The following is a 23,324-nucleotide window of genomic DNA, read 5'->3' on the forward strand; positions in this document are numbered from 1 at the left end:
ATTATTATCTGGGCTTTTTGCTCCGAGTATAACCTTTTAATCCAGCTCCCAAAATTTTTGCCCAGCCCCATTTTTGATTGTTTCCTTCAGAAAGGGCCAGCTGACTCAATCAAATGCCTTTTCAGCATCTCTCTCCTCTCTCTCTCTCTCTCTCTCTCTCTATATATATATATATATATATAGTAATATATATATATTACTATAGCTAGTTTCTTCTCATTATGGTATTTGAAATACTCGATTACATCCAATGTTGTTCTTATGTTATCCCTTATTTGTCTTTTTGGCAAAAAGCCAACTTGATCTTCATGGATTATGCGGCCCATAATTTTTTTCAATCTGCCAAAATTAATGTAAATATCTTGTAATCACTATTGAGTAGTGTTATAGGACTATAATTCCTTGGATCATCTTTCTCTTTGTGCTCTTTAGGTATTAAAAATATATATATCCTGTTTTCCATGATTCTGGTGTTCCGTGAGATTTTATGTCATTGAATGTTTCTGTTAGGGGTGTAATCAAGGCTTCTCCTAAGAAAAGAAGATTAGCCCTTCGATTCTTTCCCATTTATAGTTAATGTTTAATTGTTTTAGTAGTTGAGTCAGGGATTTATATTTGGATCTTGCCACTAGAATTTGAGAGGGAATGTCCTTAAAGATTCTTATCTCTTAATTTTCGATAAAAAATTTTCTGTCCTAGTTTTTTTTTTGGATTATTAGATCTCTTATTTTGGATCGCACCAAACAAATCACCACATCCCATGGGATTTTTTTCTCACGTGCTTGTGTCGAGTTTACGCGAAAAATTTTATCTATTTCAAGTTCCATTGACTCTTCTGTAAGTCCTAGGTATTTTGCTAGATCCGGTAGTACTCTTTCAGTTAAATCTTCATTACTTTTTTCCCGGTAAATCTATGATCTTAATACATCTATCCCTGTATCTCAATTCATTATTCATCTCCATGTTGTATTGTGTCTCTTGATTGTATCTTAATTCCTTTGAGATCTGTTCCAGGTCTCTGGTTTTTTCTTTCCCTTCTTGGATCTCTTTATGCGTATTTTTAAATTCTGAAGCTATTTTCTCAATTCTTTTACTATGGCTGTCCATTTCTTTTTTGTAGTCCTTTCTCATCTCAATTCTAGCTTCTTTTATTTCCTCCCTGATCTCTTGCATTGATTCTTTCAGATTATCTTCCATTTCTTGCCTTTGATCCTTCATTTCGAACCTCTTCTCTGTGGTACTTGGCTAGTGTTTGTTGTTTTTTTTGTTAGCTGCCATTTCCCCCAAAATGTCCTCTTTCTCAATCTTTTGAAATTCCCAATGCAAGGATAAAACAAGAAATACAAATTATGAAGGACAATACAGGGGGAGAGGAGGGTACCTTATTATAAATTTAGCTCAGCTTTGTATGCTTTCTAGAAAGAGAAATCTACTACCCCCCCTTATATTTTAGCTATGTATTCTTGTACTTTTATCTTCCCCCCACTTTTCAGGGATAACGTGCTATGTTATACATATATTGTATATCATCCAATAAGAAGCTTTTTTTTCCCAGACCGGTTATACATGTATGTTTGATCTAATTCACATTCAATAAGCCAGATACATAACTATCATATATATAACCCTCTTTTCAAAATGTACAAGAATGTACCATTTGCTACAGTACATTTTCTGTTAATATTTGTATCTTACTTTCTCCCTCTTTGACCGGGCGCTTCTTGTCTCCATCCAGTTCTTTATTATATTCTTTCTTAACTTAAGAAGAAGGAGAGAAGCAAAAAGTTCAAATTGTATCTTTCTAATCCTATAAAGGTGATACCTGAGAGTATCTGATGTCTTTAGATCTGTTTTTTTCCTCCAAGCCTTCCCTCTTATCCAAAGCTTCAGTCCAATTACACCTTGTGTTCAAAGTCTTTCAACCAAGACCCAAAAAAGGAAAAAATATGTTAAAGGGGAGCAGGTTTCCCTCTCAGTATGGCTTAACAAGGCGTTCTTTGGGAGACAGTGTAGGATTAGGATATCAACTCTCCCTTTCTATTGTGCTTCTGCAGTTCTTATCCAGTGCTAGCTAGCACAGGGATTCCGTTGGTGCGTCTCTCCTTTAATTTCCTTTGCAATTATATCCTCCAAATGTCCTTCTTGCCTCCTTCTCCCTTGTCGGCTTCTCTTGCTGTCTCTTGATCCCTCTTCCGTTGCTGTCTCAATTAATGTCTCCAATCTACCTCAGTCCATAGAGTAAAGGGGGAAAAAAGAGCACAGAAACAAAGGGGGAGGAGAGCTCTCTCTACTCTTCCTCAACACTCCACTGTATATCCAAAGCCTTTAAAGTGCTCTTTCATTTCACTCCCTTTCCTTGTAATAAGATGCTGTCCAGTCAGCTCCAGACTGCAAACAAGTTTAAGATTAAGTGCTAAAGCAGTCCAATTTACAGTGTTGTTGCAGCTGGTGGAAATTTTTTAAAGAGATAGAGCAGATGTAGGACACCAGCTCCACTTTGCTGCAGAAATTGAGCTCAAAAATAGAAACATCTCGACTTCCTGGTTGGGAGTGGCAGCTCGGCAGACGTGTTCTTCAGAGGCTCTGAGGAACAGTCTTTCCACCGGCGCTTCCCTGCATGCAGAGACCACCGCAAAACAGGGAAAACTCCAGGTATGGCAGTGCTCTGGACGAAGGAGCTCAGCAGTTCCCTAGAAAGCCCCTTCCCCAACTCCAAAGCGAAGGCTTTGAGATGTGTGTGAGAGAGGAGGGCGAGAGAGGGAGACTTGAAGCACCAGCGCCTGTGTGGGATGAGCCACAAGCGGCTCTTAGAGCTTGCCTCCCTTCTTTTTAATAAGCAGCATTAAGATAAGGGAAAGAAGACAAAATTGCTCAGCTACTAAACTGCCTTAATTGTCTTCAGTAAAATCTCCAAAACGGAAGAAAATTACATTATTATTTAGCAAATTGATGAAATAGACTGAAACACTGAGAGTCTGGCAAACTCATTTGATTTATTAAGAAGCAGGAATTGGCTGGAGGTAAAAGAAAGGAATTTGAAAGTCTGATAAAATAACAAGACTTTATAATATTTATATGTGTATTTGTATGTGACTCAACTTGGAGAAAGTTACAAGCCCTCTCAAAGACTTTAAAAAGATACTATGTAAATAAGATAGGATTTGGCAACAAAGGCTGCTGCTTGACCTACTTACTACTTTTTTCTTTTCCCTTGCTTGTTAACTCAAGTGAAGCTAAACCAAGCTCAGCTGAAGCCAAACAGAGAGAGGCTAAGCTACAATAACAGTGTTTTCAGACTTTTAAAACTGCGCAGTGAGGATTTGTTTTTCCTCTCTTGTTTTTCTCTTCATGAAGCTGACAGTGATAAGAGATGCTGTCCTTTCGGCTCCTCTAAAAAGGAACTAAAGTGAGAAGTTGAACTTCAAGAGAGAGAGTAAAAGGAGAAAGAAAGAGAAAAGGAAAGAAAGTAAACAACTGCAAGACAAAGGGCAGAACACGAATTGACATCTGGTGATTAAGCGTCCCTCGAAGTGGAGAGTGCGAACATAAAGGAGACGGATAGAAGAGTAGGAAACAGAACAGTAGGATCCAGAGCTTAAATTAAACTTCCAGGAGGGAGAAAGAGAAATTAAAAAGAAGAAAGTAAATATAAACAAACAGACAAAGTTAAAGAGAAGACCCAAGGGGAAGAATGAAAGAGAAAGATCTCTAACATCTCTAAATAAGACAGAGTAAAATAGAGATTCCAGGAGAAAAAGAGAGAGTCAGTTTGGGGTAGTTAAGGCAGTGCTTTGGAGGAGAAGCAAAATCCTGCGGAGAAGAATTTGGTATAGGGCTAAGGGAAACACCAAGATATAGGAAGAGAAAGAACGAAGTGAAGCTTGAATCTGTAGACTTATATTAAAAAGAGAGACAACAATAGCACAGGGAAGCTATAGAGAGGGCTCTAGAATAGAATTGAGATTCAGGAGATTTAGGAGATATGAAAGAAATATAAAAGATTTTTAGAAGCCCAGACACAGGGGAAAGCTTAGCAAACACTTAAGAATAGCAAAGAGAGTTGGAAAACTTGAGCAAGGGGCTAGGTACTAAAGATTGCTCCCCGCAGACGACCTAGTTTAGGTGAGAGTTAGACCCTTTTTTGTTTTGTTTTGTTTTTTGTTTTTCTCTCTTTCCCCTCCTCTTTTCCTCCCCTTTTCTCCTCCTACAGGGATTATAAAGAACAACGTGGAACGAACCCATACGATCACAGTAAAGTGACATCAAGACAACACAATAATACAATAGACACCTTAGAATCGACTATAAGATTAAGAAGACAAAAATGAACACTAGGAAAACCAAGATAGAATCAAGCCAACAGAGAAGACCTTCTTTTGGATCTGGCAGCTCAGAACAGACAGCTTTATTGGAGGAACTAAAAACACTTTACTACGAAATAAAGGAAGACATGAAGGCGATGAAGAGAGACATGAATGCTATGAGAAAAGAAATAAAACAAGAAATACGTCAGGAGATAAGAGCAGAATTAAAAGACATCAAGGACTCTATAGGAAAAGTGGAGGAAGATATATCTCGGATGGGGAAAAATATGGATAAGTTAGAAGACAAGACGGAAAAGATAAACAAAAAAGTCAGTGATTTCGAAAAGAATTATGAGAGAGATCTTGATGAGAGAGCACTGCAAGATCTAAAACAACGTGAAAACTGTATCAAAATTAGAGGTTTAAAGGAGAAAGACAACGAGGACCTATATGAATACCTGACACCGACATTAGCAGAATATGTAGGAATTGAATTAGACAGTTTTGAGATTGAAATCAGTAAGATGTTCCGTGTTAACTCTAAAATTGCAAAACAAAAAAGGCTCCCGAGAGACGTTGTTGTATATTTTACAAGGAAAAAAATGAGAGACCAGATCATTCAACTAAACTATGAACAAAGTCTAGAAATGGATGGGGAGGAGCTTGTTATTTTGAAAGATGTCCCTTTGAGAATCTTGAGAAAACGGAATGAGTATAAACCATTGGCGGAGCTACTGAGAAATAACGACATTCCCTACAGATGGGATAGGCTAGAGGGGGTGATATTCAGATATAAATTAGAGACGTTTAGGATCAACTCTACACTGAAAATGAAAGACTTTTTGAGAAAATATAAGAAGGAATTGGAGAAAAGAATAGACAACGAGGAAAGGGAAAAACAGAAGGCGAAAACGGGAGAAACACCAGATTCAGAGCCTTGCAATGAAGAAGAAAATAAGGAAGAAGTTAATGAAAAAGATCCAGAAGGAATTCAAACCTAAAGTAAGAAAGCAATTAAGAACGGAACTATCAATAATGTATAGTCTGAAAATACTAACTTGGAACGTAAGGGGCCTGAACTCCCCACAAAAACGGGGAAGAGTGAACCATTTTTTACTAAAACAAAAAATAGATGTGGCTTGTCTCCAAGAAACACATATTAAGGGAAAAGATGTGCGACTCTTGAAATATAGTAAATTAGGTAATGAATTCATTTCAGTTAATGTTAAAAGAAAAAACGGTATAGTGATGTATGTCAATAATAAATACAAGGCAAAAATGATATTCAAAGATGATGATGGGAGGTATTTAGGGGTTGAGGTAATATTTCCTAGTGGACCTTGTTTGCTGGTTGGGATATACGCACCTCTGGATCATAAAGAACAGTTTTTCAATATGTTAAATGAAGAACTCTGTAAAACTAACTATGGAAAAATCATGATATTGGGAGACTGGAATGGAGTTGTGAATCCAGAGCTGGATAGGAAATCTGATAAAAAGATAAAAAAGACTCAAGGCAAGTTACCGAAATCCTTTGATAAACTCATTGAAGAACAAGCACTTTTGGATATCTGGAGATATAAATACCACAACTCTAGAGACTTTTTTTTTTATTCTGACCGCCATAGGTCTTTTTCTAGAATAGACATGATGTTCGCTACAAAAGCTATATGTAAAGATGTTCACAAAATGGACATTAAACCAAGGACCATATCCGATCATAGTCCTATATTGGCAGTATTAAGAATAGGGAAAGCGGACTTCTCCTGGAAATTGAACTTAAACTTGCTACAGAAGGAAGAAATAGTGGAAAGAGGAAGACAAGCCTTGAAATATTTCTTTGAAGAAAACTTAAAAGAAGATATATCAGTAACCACGGTTTGGGACACCTCTAAAGCTTTCATAAGAGGCTTCTTTATACAACAGAACTCCATATATAAAAGGAAAAAGAAAGAAAAGCTAACTAATTTATGTAATACATTGCACCAAAAAGAGAGGGATCAGCAAAATAATCTCAAGAGTAAAGTCATTAGAAAAGAAATCAATACAATTAAAAAACAAATTGAGATACTAGAGAACGAAGAAATACAGAACAAAATAAGATATATGAAACAGGCGCATTTTGAACACGCTAATAAACCAGGTTGATGGCTAGCTTACAGATTGAAAAAACAAAGAGAAAGAAATATAATATCGGAAATCGAAACTAAAGATTCAAAAATAATAACGAATCTAAAAGGAATCAAAAAAGAGTTTCTAAACTTTTACTCATCTCTTTATAAAGAAAATCCTGATCAAGATGAGGATCTAGAGAAATTCCTTAAAAAAACTAACTTACAAAACTTTAACACTAAACAAAAAGAGATACTCAACGCTCCTATAACCACGGCAGAAGTCACTGAAGCGATTAGAAAAGGCAAAAAGGGGAAATCCCCAGGACCGGACGGCTTCCCAATAGAATTTTATCAAACTTTTGAAGATCAAATAATACTCCCCCTGAAGTCGACTATGAACGCACTGGGCAGGCACAAACTTCCTGAAACATGGCAACATGCTAATATCACACTTATCTTAAAAGAAAACAAGGATCCCAGGAACATCAAAAATTATAGACCTATATCCCTCCTTAATTCCGATTACAAGATCTTCACCACAATATTGGCTGATAGATTCAAAAAAGTCCTATCAGACTGGATAGGAAAAGAACAAGCGGGTTTCTTTACCAACAAGGCATATTAAGGACAATACAAGAATCATCATTGACACTCTCGAATATTTTGAACAACATAATGAGAAGGAGTTGGCGCTTGTCTTCATAGATTTCGAGAAGGCCTTTGACAACGTAAAGTGGAAAACAATTTTTAAAATGTTGGAATATGTCGAGGCTGGTTTCCGAATTCAGGAGTGGATTCGAGAAATTTACAACAATCAGAGGGCTAGGCTGCTAATAAACAACACCAAGTCTGATGAGTTTGTAATAAATAAAGGAACGCGGCAAGGATGCCCGTTATCCCCGCTTTTGTTTATCTTTGTACTTGAGACTCTAAATCAGCTTGTAAGAGGAGAAGCGCAGATCAAAGGTATAAAGATCAAAAAAGAAGAGTACAAGATGAGATGCTTCGCAGATGATGTAGTCTATATTTTGGAAAATCCTTGCGATAGCATAAAGCCTTTGTTATATATCCTAGCTGATTTTGAAAAGAATTCTGGATTAAAGATTAACAAAGATAAGACCAACATGATTACTAAAAAACTGAAGGGAAAAGACATAGAAAATCTAGAACATATATCAGGATTTAAGGTGGTAGAGAGTGTCAAATATTTGGGGATTGTGTTAACAAGCAAAAACATTGACCTATACAAGAATAATTATGTTAAAATGTGGGGGGATATTAAGAAAGATTTAGAGAAATGGGCAAATATTCAACTTTCATGGTTTGGAAGAATATCTGTTATTCAAATGTGTGTTCTGCCAAAAATTCTTTTCCTGTTCCAGACAATTCCCATCTTGCATTCTTTCAAACCACTTGATAAATGGCAGAGCGATATTATGGGATTTGTCTGGAACAGGAAGAAAGCCAGAATTAATAAAAAACAATGTGCGATAAAAAGTCTAGAGGAGGTTTGGGGGTGCCTGACTTAAAATCTTATTATTTTGCTGCGGCTTTATGGTGGCTTACTGAGTGGATAACTCTAGAAGATGTACACCTACTTAACTTAGAGGGAGAGAATCTCAGATTTGGGTTCCATGCTTACTTATTTTACTCTAAAGATAAGGTGCATAGAGCATGTAAACATCATGTGTTGAGAAAAGCTCTACTAAAAGTTTGGGAAAGATGGAAAAGCAGACTCAGTAACCAGATTTTACAATGTTGTTCCCCGCATGAAGCCTTCTTTAATAGAGAGGCCATTCCCAAAAAAAATGGCTTAGATACTCAGATTTAATAAAAGACCAGCAAGGAGTCTTGGTGTTTAACACTCAAGAAGAACTGAACCAATCAGGGAGTAACTGCCATTGGTACCTATTTAGACAACTTAAAGAGAGATGGAAGCTTGACATGGCAGATGTGGGAATAGCAAAAGAAAAAACAGCCTGGGAAGAACTATTGAGTAAAGTGAATAGGAAGGCAATTGCGAAATTTTATGAGCTGATCCTTTCATGGAATACTGAAGAAGAGCCTATCAAACATAGTATGATCAAATGGGCTCAAAATGTGGGCCATAACATTTTGTATAAAAACTGGGAATACATCTGGAACAGGGGGCTAAAATATACTGCTAATCAGGACCTGAAAGAAAATGTAATCAAAATGGTTTACAGATGGCATCTTTCCCCTCATAAAATTTCTCTGATCTATAAGAAAGTTAGTCCTATATGTTGGAAATGTCAAAAAACCACAGGAACTTACTACCACATGTGGTGGACCTGTGAGATTGCAAAAAAATATTGGATATGTGTATATGAAATAATTGCGAAAGAGTTAAAAATTTCAATCCCTTTCTCCCCGGAAGTGTGCTTATTAGGGATGTTTGAAGACACTGCACCTGTGAGATACCGAAGATTATTATTCTACCTATTCACATGTGCAAGAATTGTCTTTGCTAGCTTCTGGAAACAGAACTCCGCCCCTTCAATAGAGAAATGGTTAATGAAAACTTTTGAAATGGCGGAGTTGGATAGAATGACCTCTTGGACCAAAGGGAAAAGGAAGATCAAGCAATAGAACAATGGTTACCATTTAAGGATTATATTAAGAGAAGATGGCAAAATATTTTGCTAGTTAAAAATCATGCACCACTGGGAGATGGGACTAAATAAGCGTTTCCATATCTAAGTTGCTCTGGGAGCAGAATATATTTTTCCTTGGAAGTTAATTAATGTAATAGAAGAGATTTCTCCCCTCTCTTTCTTTTTACTGCTTTTATTTAATATATGAATTATGGAAACAAATATACTTTGTTAAAACTAGAAGCTTTACTGTAAATACAAAGGAGCAATCTGTCTATACCGGAGGGGGGACATATGGAAAGTCATTTAGAATTTACATATTGTATAAGATAGAGAGGAGTTTGCATAGCAACAGTCTATTTAAATAAAATTATAACTAATCTATAGTGAGACGCCCCAAAAAGAGACGAGAAAACGTAAAGGTATACTCTTCTTAGAATTACCCCTTGGGAAGTCCCATACTCACTTTTTGTTTGGAGATCAATGTCTTAAAGGAAAAATGGAAATAAGACATAACATAAGAATTTAATATTGGAAGATGAAGTTAACTGAGTAATAGGAAGCACCTTTATGTTAAATGTTATTTTATCATGTCAAGGAACTATTTGTTTTGTCAATGTGAAATATGTTATTTGTATATAAGGTTACACGCTTCAATGTATAATGTGTATAATGTTGTATGAATGTTTTTGTGTTTGTTGGAAAATGAAAATAAAATTAAAAAAAAAATAGAAACATCTCCTAAGTCCAAGGTCAAGTCTGCCTTCCTTTTCCAGCTTCTCTCTGTTTATCGTCATGCTGCATTAAATGACAAAGGCTCACCGTTTCCTCATCTAATTGAGGGACAGAGGTGGGCGGCTACAACTCTTTGGTACTCTCTCCTCTGGGAAGTGGGGTCCAAACTTTGGCCTCACAGATTCCCTCTTCAAGTTGCGGGGGTAACCCCCCCTTAACAGAAGAGTTACGGACGGGTCAATGAAATCCCCGTTCCTCCAAGAACCACCACTGTGGAAGGCACAGGTAGTAGAGCTCAAACACCCATAACCTTCTTTGGTGCCATCTTGCCTGGAAGTCGAAAAAGTCTAATTTTGGACTACAGTTCCCAGAACCCCCCAGCAAGCATAGCCACTGGCCATACTGGATGGTACATTCTGGGTGCAATACTAAAAATAACTTTTCCAAGGACAGCTATATTTCTTTGGACATCTATCTGAGGAATTTTTTAGAGTGGTTATCATTACTTCCTTGTTCACAAAGGGATGAGAGATTTCCTTACCAGAAAGTCAAGCTTCAAGGCGCAAATAAAACATACATGAGTGCAGGGACATCTCCAATATGGGGGTGGGTGGGGATGAAAACACAAATGAAATTTTAAGCTAATCTTTAGTATTGTACTTCGTTGTGGTGTATCAGTGACCATCATGCTGCTGCTTTATCCACCAGGCTCTATCAGGAGGCTGAGTAGGTTTAGCCTGGAGAACAGAATGTTAAGAGGTGATATGATAGCTCTGTTTTAAATATGTGAAAGGATGTGATATTGAAGATGGAACCATTTTGTTTTCTGCAGATCCAGAGAATGGGCTCAGACTACAGGAAAAGAGATTTCACCTAAACATTAGCAAGTACTCCCTGATAGTAAGAGCTATTTGACAGTGGAATATGCTGCCTTGGAGTGTGGTGGAGTCGCCTTCTTTGGAGGTTTTTAAACAGAGGCTGGATGGCCATCTGTCACAGGGGAGTGCTTGGATCGTGTCTTCCTACATGGCAGAATGTGCGTTGAACTGGATGGCATTTCAGGTCTCTTCCAAGCCTACAATTCTATGATCCCAGCTAGACTCCGGTTTTTCTCAGTGTTGTCCAGTAAGAATCCAGCACAGCTTAATAGTTAAAACCTGTTTCTCGGCGAAAAGAAGACATCAAGATGCCGACTGGCTGGAGAAGGAAGGAGCTGAAGAATAAAAGCCATAACTGTACTGTCCTTCATGGCACTAGCCTTTCATGGTGGTGGGACTACCTGCTCCCAGGAGGCAAGAGGTTATTCTTAGAGCAGTATAAGCTTTGGTTGAAGAGGAAGACTAATACCAAACACCTTGATGCAGTGCAGAGAAGAAGAGGAGTAACATGGCAGAGGATCTCTCAGAGACAAATCAGAATGGCACTTATGTCTCTAGTACTGTGCAGAAAGAGGCAATGATAAATCACTTCTGAATGACTTTTACCATGAAAATCCTGTCACAAGGCCATCTAAAATGAAGCAAGAGATAGGACTAGAAATTAGACATCAGCTCAGAAGGCACTCAGCCAGCAACTGGGGAGAAGCAGAGGTCAAATACATATAGCAATGTTCTCTAATAACACAACTGGAGTCAAGAGGAAAGGTCATACAACTGCTCATATACTCAGATGTCAAGAGAAAAATCCCAAACTGCATGATTGTGTATAATAAGAACATGGAATGTGAGAAAAATAAACAGGAGGAAGCACTCAAGTACAAGCAAAATAACATCCCTTAGAAATGGAAGACCATTGCATCCAATTGACTGAGAACCCAAACAACTCTCAACTAAAGCTACAGACATGTAACAAGCAAAAAAGAGAAAGACTCAGAATATTAAACACAACTGTTCAATATCTTGGGTGTATGGGATAACTACTATAATAAGCGATGTAAACAAACAGAAAAAGACAAGATAATGGAAGAATAAGAGGCCCAAAAGTTTTTTTTTTAAGTAAAATAGAAACTTAAGCCAAGAGTAGGAATACTCTTATGGTATGGAGGGGCATTCATGCAGGTAGGAACCTCTTCTTTCTGGCCATGTGGGTCCTGCGAGACTCTTACAATCCAGAAAAATAAAATTTAAATTCCATTAGCAAAAAATAAAAAAATAAAAATAAAAAAACAATAAAATAAATAAAATAAAATACCATTCAGATCCAGTGTCTCCATCCTTTGTGAGGCTACAATCCCCTTTGTTAGGCAAAAAATACTGAATTTCTCAGGAAGTTTTTGTGTCATTAAAACTTTTAGGTGTTGTTAAGGTAAAACATCTTTTACATGGTTTAAAGAGTCTATATAGAATAGCCAAAATACCAAAAAGGACCCTTTGCAGTTTGAAGACAGTTAGTGTTTCTTGTGGAGAGCCAAATCCCCAGGTATTTGACCTTGTTAACAATCTTGAAACCGGAATTACTCTGTAAAGCTTCTCTCTCATCCTTGTTTAAATTCATTGTCAATATTGCTGTTTTATCCCTATTTAAAATTAAACCCGAAGCATTTCCAAAATGGTTCAGTTCTTGTTTAATTTCATAAATATCATCAAATTGGATTTGATAACAACAGGACCAAATCATCGGCGTAAGCCCGCAATTTAATTTCTGATCCTTTTATCCTAACAACTCTAATCCTTTCATTTTGCCGGATTTCATCATTAAGTGTCTCCAAAATTAAAATAAATAGTAAAGGGGACAAGGGGCAGCCTTGCCTGATGCCTTTATCAATGCCAAAAGATTTTGTTCTATTCCTGTTTATAATCAAAGATGCGGCTTGCCTCTGATAAATTTGGTCAACCCAACATTCAAAATTAACACCTAGGCCAGCTCTTTTACATCTCTTTCAAAAAATTCCAATTCCTTCCAGCTCTTTCTGCCGAGTGCTTCCTCCCCAACATGAGCCCTGAAACCTGCCCTGATTCTATCTGTTGGTAAATCTCCAATTCATCCCCATTTGCTTAACTTTTTTGTGCCCTAGTTTATTCATGGATAAAGGAACTGCCAATCTATTTAATCATTTGAAATAGATAGCAAAGACATCCTGTGCTAAATATTAGTCAGCTAGCCTAAGGGTTGTGAAAAGATAACAGCTAGCACAACTCACAAACCCTGAAGATTATAGATGTGTGAAATTGGCATTTCAAAGGGTGGAAAGGAATCTGTGAGAATATGAAGAAAAGGGCTCCAAGATAGGCGAGATATGAGCATTAGAGTAAGGACATGATAAATGGATGTTTATATAATTCTAATCTTTAAAAAAGCTCAGCACTTTCATCCTTATCCTAAACAAGTCTATAGGAGTGTTTAATTAGTTAAAAAAACAAAAACAAATAACAAGCAAATCTCTCCTGGCTCTGGCCAAAACTCTAATTATTATTTTATATTACCGTATATACTCGACTACGTCAATCTCAAGGATAGGTTTTTGAGGCCAAAATTATGGATTTTGATGTCAAGAGTAAAATATAGGGTAATGTAACAAACGATCTAAAAATGAAGCAAAGGAAAAAAATGCCAAAGAACTTACAAAATATCAGGAGGTGTAACAGTTTCTGTTCACACCGAAGGATGGATGGATAAAAGAGTAAAGGTGGGTCATTCCTTCCAGCACAGATTATAATCTTGCATTTTACCAGGGGATAGGTTCTATTTTTATGAGAGTTAAAGTACAGTACTAATATTGACCCATGGATAAGTCGATCAGATTTTTGGGATCAATTTTTTTACTAAAATTTATAGACTTATAGAAGAGTATATACAGTATCTATTTTTGTGAGTTATATTTGTATCCCATCTTGATACAGGTGAGCTCAAGATGGTGTACAGGGCTCTGCTCCTCCCATTTAATTATCACACTATGAAGGATACCAGGTTGAGAGTGTGACTGGTTGGAGGTCACCCACTAAATTTCATAGCCCACTAGAAAAATGGATCTTCCGAGTTTCATTGCTGTGGTCTACATTCTAGACCACACTGGCTTTTTGGTCAAGAAGTACTACACTGTTTTGCAAATTAGTCATCCAGGGGCTTCAGGATGCCCATATGTGTATGAAGGTAACAGGTTTTCTCTGCTGTCATCCTCCACAAATTAGCCTTCATGGCCTCATAGACATAATTTCCAAACCAATATTTAAAACGATAAAAATTAGAGGTTATCGTCATGCACTGTGCCAAGCTTGACCCCCCAATATGACTTCAGAAATTTTGGGGGAAGAATTTTAATCCCAATGGATCCATCATGTCTGGAAACCGACCTCCCCAAAATTGACGAATAATGTGGATATGATGAAAATCCTGGAAGTGCCTAGCTAGCCACTTCTGGTTCAAGGAAGAAGAAAAAAAAATGTTTTTTGTGTACAGTAATTTGTTGGGAAGGCCAATTGAGCATAAACAAAGGATACAAAAATCAGGAGTTCTGATGGCTGAAAAAAATAGTCTTGAAGTTTGGGACGTGATGTCTGATCAGAACAATGCCAGAACAAGGGAAGAAATTCGCATTTGGCCCATGCAGGCAGGGCCCGTGTCGGCATGTTATAGTAAAGAAAAATTACTTTTGGGGGCTTTGCTCAGCTATTGTCCCACTGCAAGTGTTGCAGTAAAAGTCAGTAGGATGTTCCATATGAAGCCTACTGTCAATCCATTTAATTGAAGGAACTTCATCTGTAGCCCAGAAGTGAAACAGTTATTTTTCTAAAAATGACAGCGGTAGAGACACTAACTACTCTGGCTAGTGAAAATGTAACCTATGCCCATTTCATCTAGTTCTTCCTTCTGAGGCAGGACAAGTTTTGCTATGCAACAGATACTCAGGTTTTTTAAGTATGCTAGCATGCCTGATTTCAGCTTCCCTACATACCTACATACTTCATTTGCTATCACTTTTGTCAGGATATGTTTTCTACAGTCAGATAGAACAAAAATGGGCAAAATCTAAATACTCCTAGACATTTCCGATGTTTCAGTCAAAGACAGCAAATCATATCAGCCTTCTGACAGATGCAGTATCCAATTGATGGAAGAAACAGATTTGTTGCTAAAGTTGACATGGCCAAAGCCAGCTGCAGCATTTGTAATAATATGATCTTTTATTTTACCAGCAACTGATGTTATTATTTTACCGACTCTCCTGAAGAGGCAGCGGATTTTCTCTCCCGTAGGAGTTTTAGAGGATGGAACTGGGGAAATCACTGCTGCATATTCCTTCACTAAGAAAACCCTATTAAACTAATGGGGTCGCCACAAGTTTATAAGTGACTTGAAGGCACCTATGCATACATGGGTCTGGCATCAAGTTTCACTCCCCATCCTGAAGAAATTGCTACCATACTGAATAACAACTGACACTTATCAGCTAATATGTGGTCACAGGAAGGAACAAACCTTGTGAGAATAAATAGGTATAAAATAGTTTCACTCCACAGAAGAGAAGAGAAGTTGCATAGGTTATTTAAGTATGTTTATTCAACAGTACTGTGTTTGAGATTCTTTCAGCAGCCCAGCTAAATCAGATGATGTAGGTCACTCAGTGCCTTTTACATTTCCCTTGATGCCTTACACTCTCCTGTTCCGTTTCATTGCTGTCATTCCTCCTGCAACCAAGGACATAGCCAAGGGAGGGGTTTTGGGGGTCCAGACCCCCCATCAGGACTGGGGATTTTCAAGATCCTTCCTCCCCCTCCTCCTCCCCTCCATCAAAAGTACAGACTCCGATGGAGACTAGAGGGAAAAGGGGGGGGGGGAAGTCACAGGGAGGCTGAGGGAGGGCGGGGGTGTGAATCAAGGCACTTTAAAAGAGGATGGCTCTGGCAGGGGTTCTGTTTGGATATGAGAAGAGAGTGATGGCGGTCAGTTTCTTATGGAAATGCCTACCCTACCTGAGTCCCTTGTGCTCCTGCCTGTGATTGGACAGTGCCCTGTCAGTGCGAGGAAGGAAAGCACCAATGAAAAGGCAGCGCTTGGCAAAGGCCACCCCTTTCCTTCATCAATAGCCACTCAGTGCAACGAGTAGTTTATCACACTGTTATAGAGTGATTGCCATGGCAATGTGCTGTGGGATTATGGGTGTTGTAGTTCAGTGACCTCCCCCATCTCTCTATCTCTGGCTGAGCTTTCCAAATGCCCCTCTCACCAAACTGCAAAGTACACTGTTGATATAATACACGTTGACACCACCTTAAGTGTTGTAGCTCAGTTCTGTGGAATCCTGGGATCTGTATTTTTACAAGCGTTTTTTTTTCTTTGTAAAGAGTACTGGTGCCTCACAAAACTACAAATCCCAGGGTTTGGGTTGTTTTTTTTTGTAGCCCTGGATGTTAAAAGTGGTGTCTAATTGCATTATTTCTATAGTGTAGTTGCTCATATTGTTGCCACTGCTAAAGTTAAAACAGAATATAGTTCCATTACAGTGCATTGTGATCTGGGTTTTGTTGTTGTTGTTGTTGTGTGCCTTCAAGCCCTTTCCAACTTATGGCAACCCTAAGATGAACCTATCCTGCCGTTTTCTTGGCAAGATTTGTTCAGAAGAGTTGTGCCATTCCTTCCTCTGAAGCTGAGAGAGTGTGACTTAGTCTCCAAGGTCACACACAGGGTTTCATGGCTGAGCCAGACTTCAGCGTCATAGTCCAACACTCAGACCACTACAGCAGATTTTACCTTGTGCGTCTTACATGACAAATTCTAAAACCCATACTTTTGCAGTAACTTTATTAAGCCAACCTGCAGCAATAATCTAATTTGAGACTGCTTTCAGACTGCTTTCAGACTGCCCTGGCTCAGTGCTAGGGAATTCTGGGAACTGTATGGTACAAACATACACTGCAGCCAGGAATTCCACTGGAGGACATACATCTTTCCCCTCTTCATCCCTTGGCCTGTTGGACTGTCTGGTTTATGTTTTAATGATATCCAGGTCATTATTGCTGACCTGCCATGTTTGTTACATAACCACATCGTATGTTTTTCTGAGCGATGTGATATTAAAACAGTTTAACAGTCTTTATATTGAGTGTTCAAGATGATCAGAAAGAAAATAAGTTCTGACAGCAAACTAAAAGAGGTAAGCACATTAAATGTATCACAACATTATAGGAAAAGAAGTGAAAGTTATCAAATTGGCATATAGAAATAAAATTATTTGTAGTGGAAGAATTATATTCTAATCTTTTGAAGTCTTTTATTACTGTACTCACAATTACAAGAAATTGTAAATCTATAGTGTAATAAAATATACTGGTTTGTCAACTGGTCAATGAGAGGCTAAGTTAGTTTTATGTTTTAATATATAATAATAACTCTGACATAAGCATTACATTGTTCAGGGACGTAGCTGGACCCCCCTTCCCAACTTAGTTCCTCTCTCCATATACTGTGACCTATATCGCTCTGTGCATCAATTCTTCCCTTAATTTTAACACTTTTGTATTTTATTGTTTTTAAATGCTGATTATTGTAATTTTAGTACTGGGATAGGAGGTTAGGAACTGAATTATTTTAATTTTATTGTGTTTTTAATGTATTTTATTACTGTAACCCTCATGGATTCCTTGTGATTGGGTCAGGCTATAAATAAATCATATAAATAAATATCTCTGTTTATAGCATCAGTGAAGATTCTGACATTTTTGAACAGCACTTTGCCTTTTCTGGACTTGCAGAAAAGGAAAAAGTCATCCTTAGCACAGCAGGTCTCTTGAGAAGAATTGTCAAAAGTAACCCAAAATCTAAAAGCAAACAAAACTCCAGGCCTAGATGGTTTCAATAGCAATTTTGAAGGGAAAAAAAATCAGAATAGAGCTCACTAATTATATTTCATTCTTGTTATTTGCTGTCTGTTCATCTTCCTCATGGAGACCTTATGAATAAGAGTCCTCCAAAAGCCCCAGTCATCACCTGCCCTGCAAACAACTTATTTGAATAAATTACACCTTTTGCGTGGTCTCCCTCTTTTCTCACTGCCTTTCACTTTACCAAGTATTGCTATCTTTTCCAGTGAATGGTGACTTTCAAAAGGCTCTTGGCTCTAAGCAATAACCATTCCTTCAACCAAACAAAACAACAGGCAACACAGCAGAATTTAATTTTAGAATTATAGAATCATAGAATCATAGAGCTGGAAGATATTCCAAGGGCCATCCAGTCCAACTCCATTCTACCATGCAGGAACTCTCAGTCAGGAACTCTGATGGCCATCCAGCATCTGTTTAAAGACTTCCAAGGAGGGAGAATCCACCACAATCTCAGAGTATGTTCTACTGTCAAACAGCCCTTACTGTCAGGAAGTTCTTCCTAATGTTCAGGTGGAATCTTTTTGCTGTAGCTTGCATCCATAATTCTGAGTCATAGTCTCTGCAGAAGCAGAAAACAAGCTTGCTCAATATGGCATCCCTTCAAGTATTTAAATAGGGCTATCATATCACCTCTTTAACTTCTGTTCTCCAGGCTAATAATCCCCAACTCCCTGAGTCATTCCTCATAGGGCTTCATGGTTTCCAGACCCTTCACCATTTGGATATGCTCCAGTTTCTCAACTTTTTGAACTGTGGTCCAGAACTGGACAAACTATTCCAGGTGGGGCCTGACCAAAGCAGAATAGAGTAACACTATTACTTCCCTTGAGCTAGACACTATACTTCTATTAATGCAGCCTAAAATCCTGTCCTCTGGGGTATTAGCTACTCCTCCTAGTTTGGTGTCATCTGCAAATTTGATTATGTCCCCAATTCTATCGTCCAAGCCATTGATAAAGATGTCGAATAGCACTGGACAGAGCCCTGTGGGACTACTAAGTAGTCCTAGTCTTACCCTTTCTTTAGTACCTTCACATGCTATCCTTTATTGGATTATGAGAAATTTCCGAAGACTGGGGAACCAAATAGCCAGATTTGTTTATTATGTAAATTCCCATATCTGGAACTCAACTAAGCTGGGTTGTCAAGGTTTACAATTGTCTTTACAGCCCATATCAATTAGACTAACACTCTATATTCCTTGAAGAACATCTAGAAAATTCAATTGGACCAGAGCCTGACTATTAACTGGGTGACTGTTTACAATGTTTACATCTCTCTCTTGTTACAACAGCTTCCTTGGTTATAGCAGCAGATACAATTTGAATAATTTAGTCCAGAAGTTGCATGAACTCTCCAAAATGTCTGCTTTCTGGATTTAATATGACTCAGGAAGGAAGGCTCAGAAACACAATTTAATTTATTCATTGGTGGTTGTTGTTGTGTGCTTTCCAGTTGGTTCTGACTTATAGCAACCCTAAAACAACCCTATCATGGGATTTTCTTGACAAGGATGGTTCAGAGAAGATTTGCCATTGTCTTCTCTTGAAGCTGAGAGCATGTGACTTGTCCAGTGGGTTTCATGACTGATCTGAGAACCAAATCTCCAGCACTTGCAAACCAAAACACAATTGGAGCAAATTCCTCTGAATTCAATGAGAATTACGTTTCAGCTCAAACATACAGTCTTGCACTGTTAATTGTGGATTTCATTTGAACTCATATTTATTGATTTTTATTTCAGGAGGGGAAAAATCAAATTGCTAGCTCTGATTGCAGTGATGCAATTTAGAGAAACCACAAAAGGATTTTCTGTTGCCAGAAGGTGGAACATTTTCATTCAACACAGAGAGACAGAATGGTGTAGTAGTTTGATTGTTGGATTATAACTTTGGAGACCAGAGTTTAGTTCCCTGCTTGGCCATGAAACTCACTTGGTCACAAGCTCTCAGCTTCAGGGTAAGGCAAACCTCTTTTGAACAAACCTTGTCAAGAAAACCCCATGCCTTAGGGTCATCATAAGTTGGAAAAGACCGGAATGCACACATCACACACACAAGACTCCAAGTTAATTACATCACCAGTGTTCAGCTCCTTCACCTTGGTAACTCCTAGCCACACATTACCAACCAGTCTGTTTTAAAATTTGGCAATTATGCAGGGACTGTCAATGAAAACAATCCATGTTTTTACAACTGTGACTTTCTATTTTGATTAATGGAATGTGCTCCATGTGTGGTTGTCCTTGAGGAAAAATTAATTGCGTTGTAATGATAATGTAAGTTTCATGTGCATTGTTTCTGGCTTACTTACAAAGTAAGCCAACTTGATTTCTGATTTTGCGGAGAAAAGCGAAATATAAATAATGGACAATAGTACAGTAGAAATTTATTGTTAAAAGCTAAAAGCTGTCACAATATAAAATATATCCAACCAGTAAATACAAAAAAACAGTTAAAAAAAGCATAAAAATCACCAAAAACAACATGGTAAAGTTAATAAAAGAGATCCATCAACAAAAGGCCAATAATACATCATAAATGATAAAATAATATAACCATAAAACTAGACTGGAACTAGCCATCATTCCCATCAAGAAAGCTAATTCTAATCTTGCTAGCAGCTAGACCAAATTTTGCTACCATAGAAGTAACAAATGCATTGTTGCCAGCCAAAAGGACACAAGTCTGCTGAAAGCAAGATCTACCAGAAAGGGATTTTAAAATACAATCAAGAAACCTTTGTCTAGGAGATAAGGGCAAGGTAGGCCAGAGGGCAAGGTAGAAGGTAATGTTCTATAATCTCCATTTCCCCAGTTTTGCAGATACATAGATGTACATAGATGTACATAGATGTATAGATACATAGATGGAGTGTTGTTATATCTGCCCGTCAAATAGGCAGAAGGCACACATTGGAATCTGAGAGCAGTAATGGACAATAATAAATTGTATTTTATTCCTGAAGCAAAATTTGACTTTCCCCTCCACAAAATTATCTTTATGTGAAAAATTCAAGACCCTGGCAACAGCAACTTTACACATTTATTAAAAGGAAGCTTCCCAAAATTTCCACCATGAAATACACAGGCATGATGAGGAGATTTTGAGCTGACTTCATGAGCACACATTCCTTCTGCCCACAAGCTTTAATATCCGACATTAATTTTTACTCAGAAATTGCAAAGGATACTCTAGCCCCACTGTCTCCTTTCCAGTTTCTCTTTCCTGAGAAAAATGTATGAATTATGACTCACACAACCGTCAAGCTAACCATGATTTTTATGAAATAAAGTTCTGTCCAATTATGGTCAGGAGACCTATTATTTTACACTCAAAGATGTGCGTATTGAATACGGGATATTACTGAGGAGGTAACAGGTTCAAGAGAAGTATATATGTCCGTATACAATTGATGTTTGTTTTGTACACAGATCATTGCATTTACACAGAATGCAGCACTATGGGCACTCTTGCATGGAAACTCAAGAAGCAAGTGGACTGCATAAGCACACTGAGATCAAGGAGTGGAATTTGTTACATAAGATTATGATTTCATTGATATTTCTGCTGACTTGCATATTTTTTTTTACATTTGCCCTGTGAAGACAAAACACTTTTTCTTGGAAAATTCTCTCTACAGACTAAAGATGCTGTGGTTAAGAACCCAGTCTCTCGATTATTAAGGGAGCACATAATAGTCAAGAGACCTATTATTTTACACACAAATGCACATATTAAATGCAATGTTTTCTTGAGGAGTAAACCCGTTCCCACCTTTTAATATCCCGTTGCTATGCTAACACCCAAACAGTCCTGACAGATGGATTTGAACATAATTCTAGCCCCAAACACAGAGGTGAATATATTTAACATTCATTATGACTGTCTGACAGAAACGACACAAGTTGATGCTCCGACTGATCAAAGACACCCATATATACATCTCTAGAACCATCAACATTGCAGAACCGTAAGCAGACTGATCTGTCCCTGTCGAGCCCTAACAGATACAAGCAGCAGCAGCAAGAATAACAGCAAACCCTCTTCTTTTACATTCACAGATACACATATGAAATAAAAGCATTTCTTTGAAGACTCAAACAGTTTGAAGCTTTTAACATCCTATTTGCTATGCTATCCAAACAGTTGCACATTGCTGCAGAAATGCCTTCAGGCATTTCTGATATTATCTACCTTTCCCCCCACACAGATTGGACTCAATGCAACTAAGTTGCATGCGCAACCTATGCTCTCACACACTGTGTCTCTCCAGTCATTCTTCTTGATGCTTGTGTTGCTTGTCTACACACACACACACACACACACACACACACACACACATAAACTGGTTCTGAAATTGTCTCCTCTCAAAATGAGTACTGTGCCCAGTTCCACAGATCATTAAGTCTTTCCAAATTATTGTGCCCAGTTCCACAGATCTTTCAACACACAAACAACCTAGTCTTCCCCTTCCCTTGCATTGGCAGGACCCTGGCATTCACTCAAGATAACCCTTCATAGACCCCCTCTTGAGGAAGACCTCTTCAAGAGATGCCACCCTCCGAGCCCTGCCCTTACCTGACAATACCGTACATGACAAGGATGTTGCCCAGCAGTCCCACCACGCAGACCACCGAATACAGGGCAGTGATGGCAATGGCTATGATGATGGAAGTGGGATCCTTGACTGGAGATGGACTGGTGGCATTGGATGTGGCAAAGGAGCTGGAGGTGAAACCTTGGGCTGTGGTATTGGAAAAGAAATTGGGGTCCATTTCAGCATCAGGGAAGGTGGACAGCTCCATCACACCAGGAGACTGCCTTGACTCCCCGACCCAAAAAGGATCACTAGATTCTTAAGCTCAGTCCTGCAGCTGCCAGTCCTTTCCAACACAGCTCACTTGTCATGTGCTTCTAAAAAAACTTTAAAAAAAAGGGGGGAATTGGCTACCAGGATCAAGCCAAGCAAGAGCTCTCAGTGCCAGCTGTGCTGCTGGCCAGCAAGCCCTGGTGCTCTCTCTTCTGCACCTTCTTCCTTACAAGAGAGCTCCTGCCAGGGTGCCTCCTTCTTTTCCTCTGCTGCTGTTCAGCCTCTAAGTGGAGGCAGTGGTGATTTCTGCAAGCAGTCCTAACGATTGTGATTTCTTTATTTAAAAATGGAAGGGGAGGATTGACGTCAGGAGCGACGTAGGGGCTGCAGATGAAAGGGGGGGGTATTTGCTGCCAGCTCAAAGCCCCCAAGGACTGGTGTAGGGGAAAAATAACAATCCTACAAATTACTCTAAACTTCCTTTGAGCCTCGGTGCTTTGGCTAATGGACACTTTAGGAGCTACAGAAATTAGTATAGGAAGGTCTGCCCCTAGCACTTGAGGCATCTATTAAAGCTATTTCGTTGTATGTGAATGGCATAGGGAAAAAGAGGGTTCTAGTGAATTGATCAGGGATATCCAGCTTGAACTGAAGCCTTCCTTTGTATAATCATCTACTGGGTAAGTAAGTAAAGAAATACTGCAGAAATAATCCAGTTTGAGACCGCTTTAATTGCCCTGGCAAAGCTATCATGGGATTTTCTTTAAAAATTTCTTCATGGGGAGGGATGTGTACCATTGCCATCCTCTGAGGTTGAGAGTGTGACTTGCCCAAAGTCATCCAGTGGGTGTTCATGGACAAACTGGGATTCAAAACCTGGTATCTAGAATCATAGTCCAACACTGCACCACACTGGCGCAATTT

At 38.4% G+C, this 23,324-nt stretch overlaps 2 protein-coding genes across 3 annotated transcripts in view; one reads left to right on the plus strand and one right to left on the minus strand.

Moving 5' to 3' along the window:
• The window catches only part of OPRD1 (opioid receptor delta 1), a 44,601-nt gene extending 21,914 nt beyond the window's left edge, over positions 1–22,687 (minus strand). Inside the window, exon 1 of the mRNA XM_042439207.1 lies at positions 22,169–22,687. Within this exon, the coding sequence (XP_042295141.1) occupies positions 22,169–22,395 (227 nt within the window). The 5' untranslated portion in view covers positions 22,396–22,687. The remainder of the gene's footprint in view (positions 1–22,168) is intronic.
• Positions 3,336–6,438, plus strand: LOC121915207 (uncharacterized protein PF11_0207-like). Of its 2 annotated transcripts, none has more exons than XM_042439209.1 (2): positions 3,336–3,581; positions 4,211–6,438. In XM_042439209.1, the coding sequence occupies exon 2, from the start codon at positions 4,325–4,327 to the stop codon at positions 5,303–5,305; it is 981 nt and encodes a 326-aa protein (XP_042295143.1). In that variant the 5' UTR covers positions 3,336–3,581; positions 4,211–4,324; the 3' UTR covers positions 5,306–6,438. The 2 variants fall into 2 exon arrangements, with proteins under 2 accessions (XP_042295143.1, XP_042295144.1); XM_042439210.1 differs by having other exon boundaries at positions 3,336–3,510.
• Positions 22,688–23,324: the final 637 nt, after the last annotated feature.

This window comes from Sceloporus undulatus, chromosome 9 (genome assembly GCF_019175285.1).
Source record: "Sceloporus undulatus isolate JIND9_A2432 ecotype Alabama chromosome 9, SceUnd_v1.1, whole genome shotgun sequence".
NCBI lineage: Eukaryota > Metazoa > Chordata > Lepidosauria > Squamata > Phrynosomatidae > Sceloporus > Sceloporus undulatus.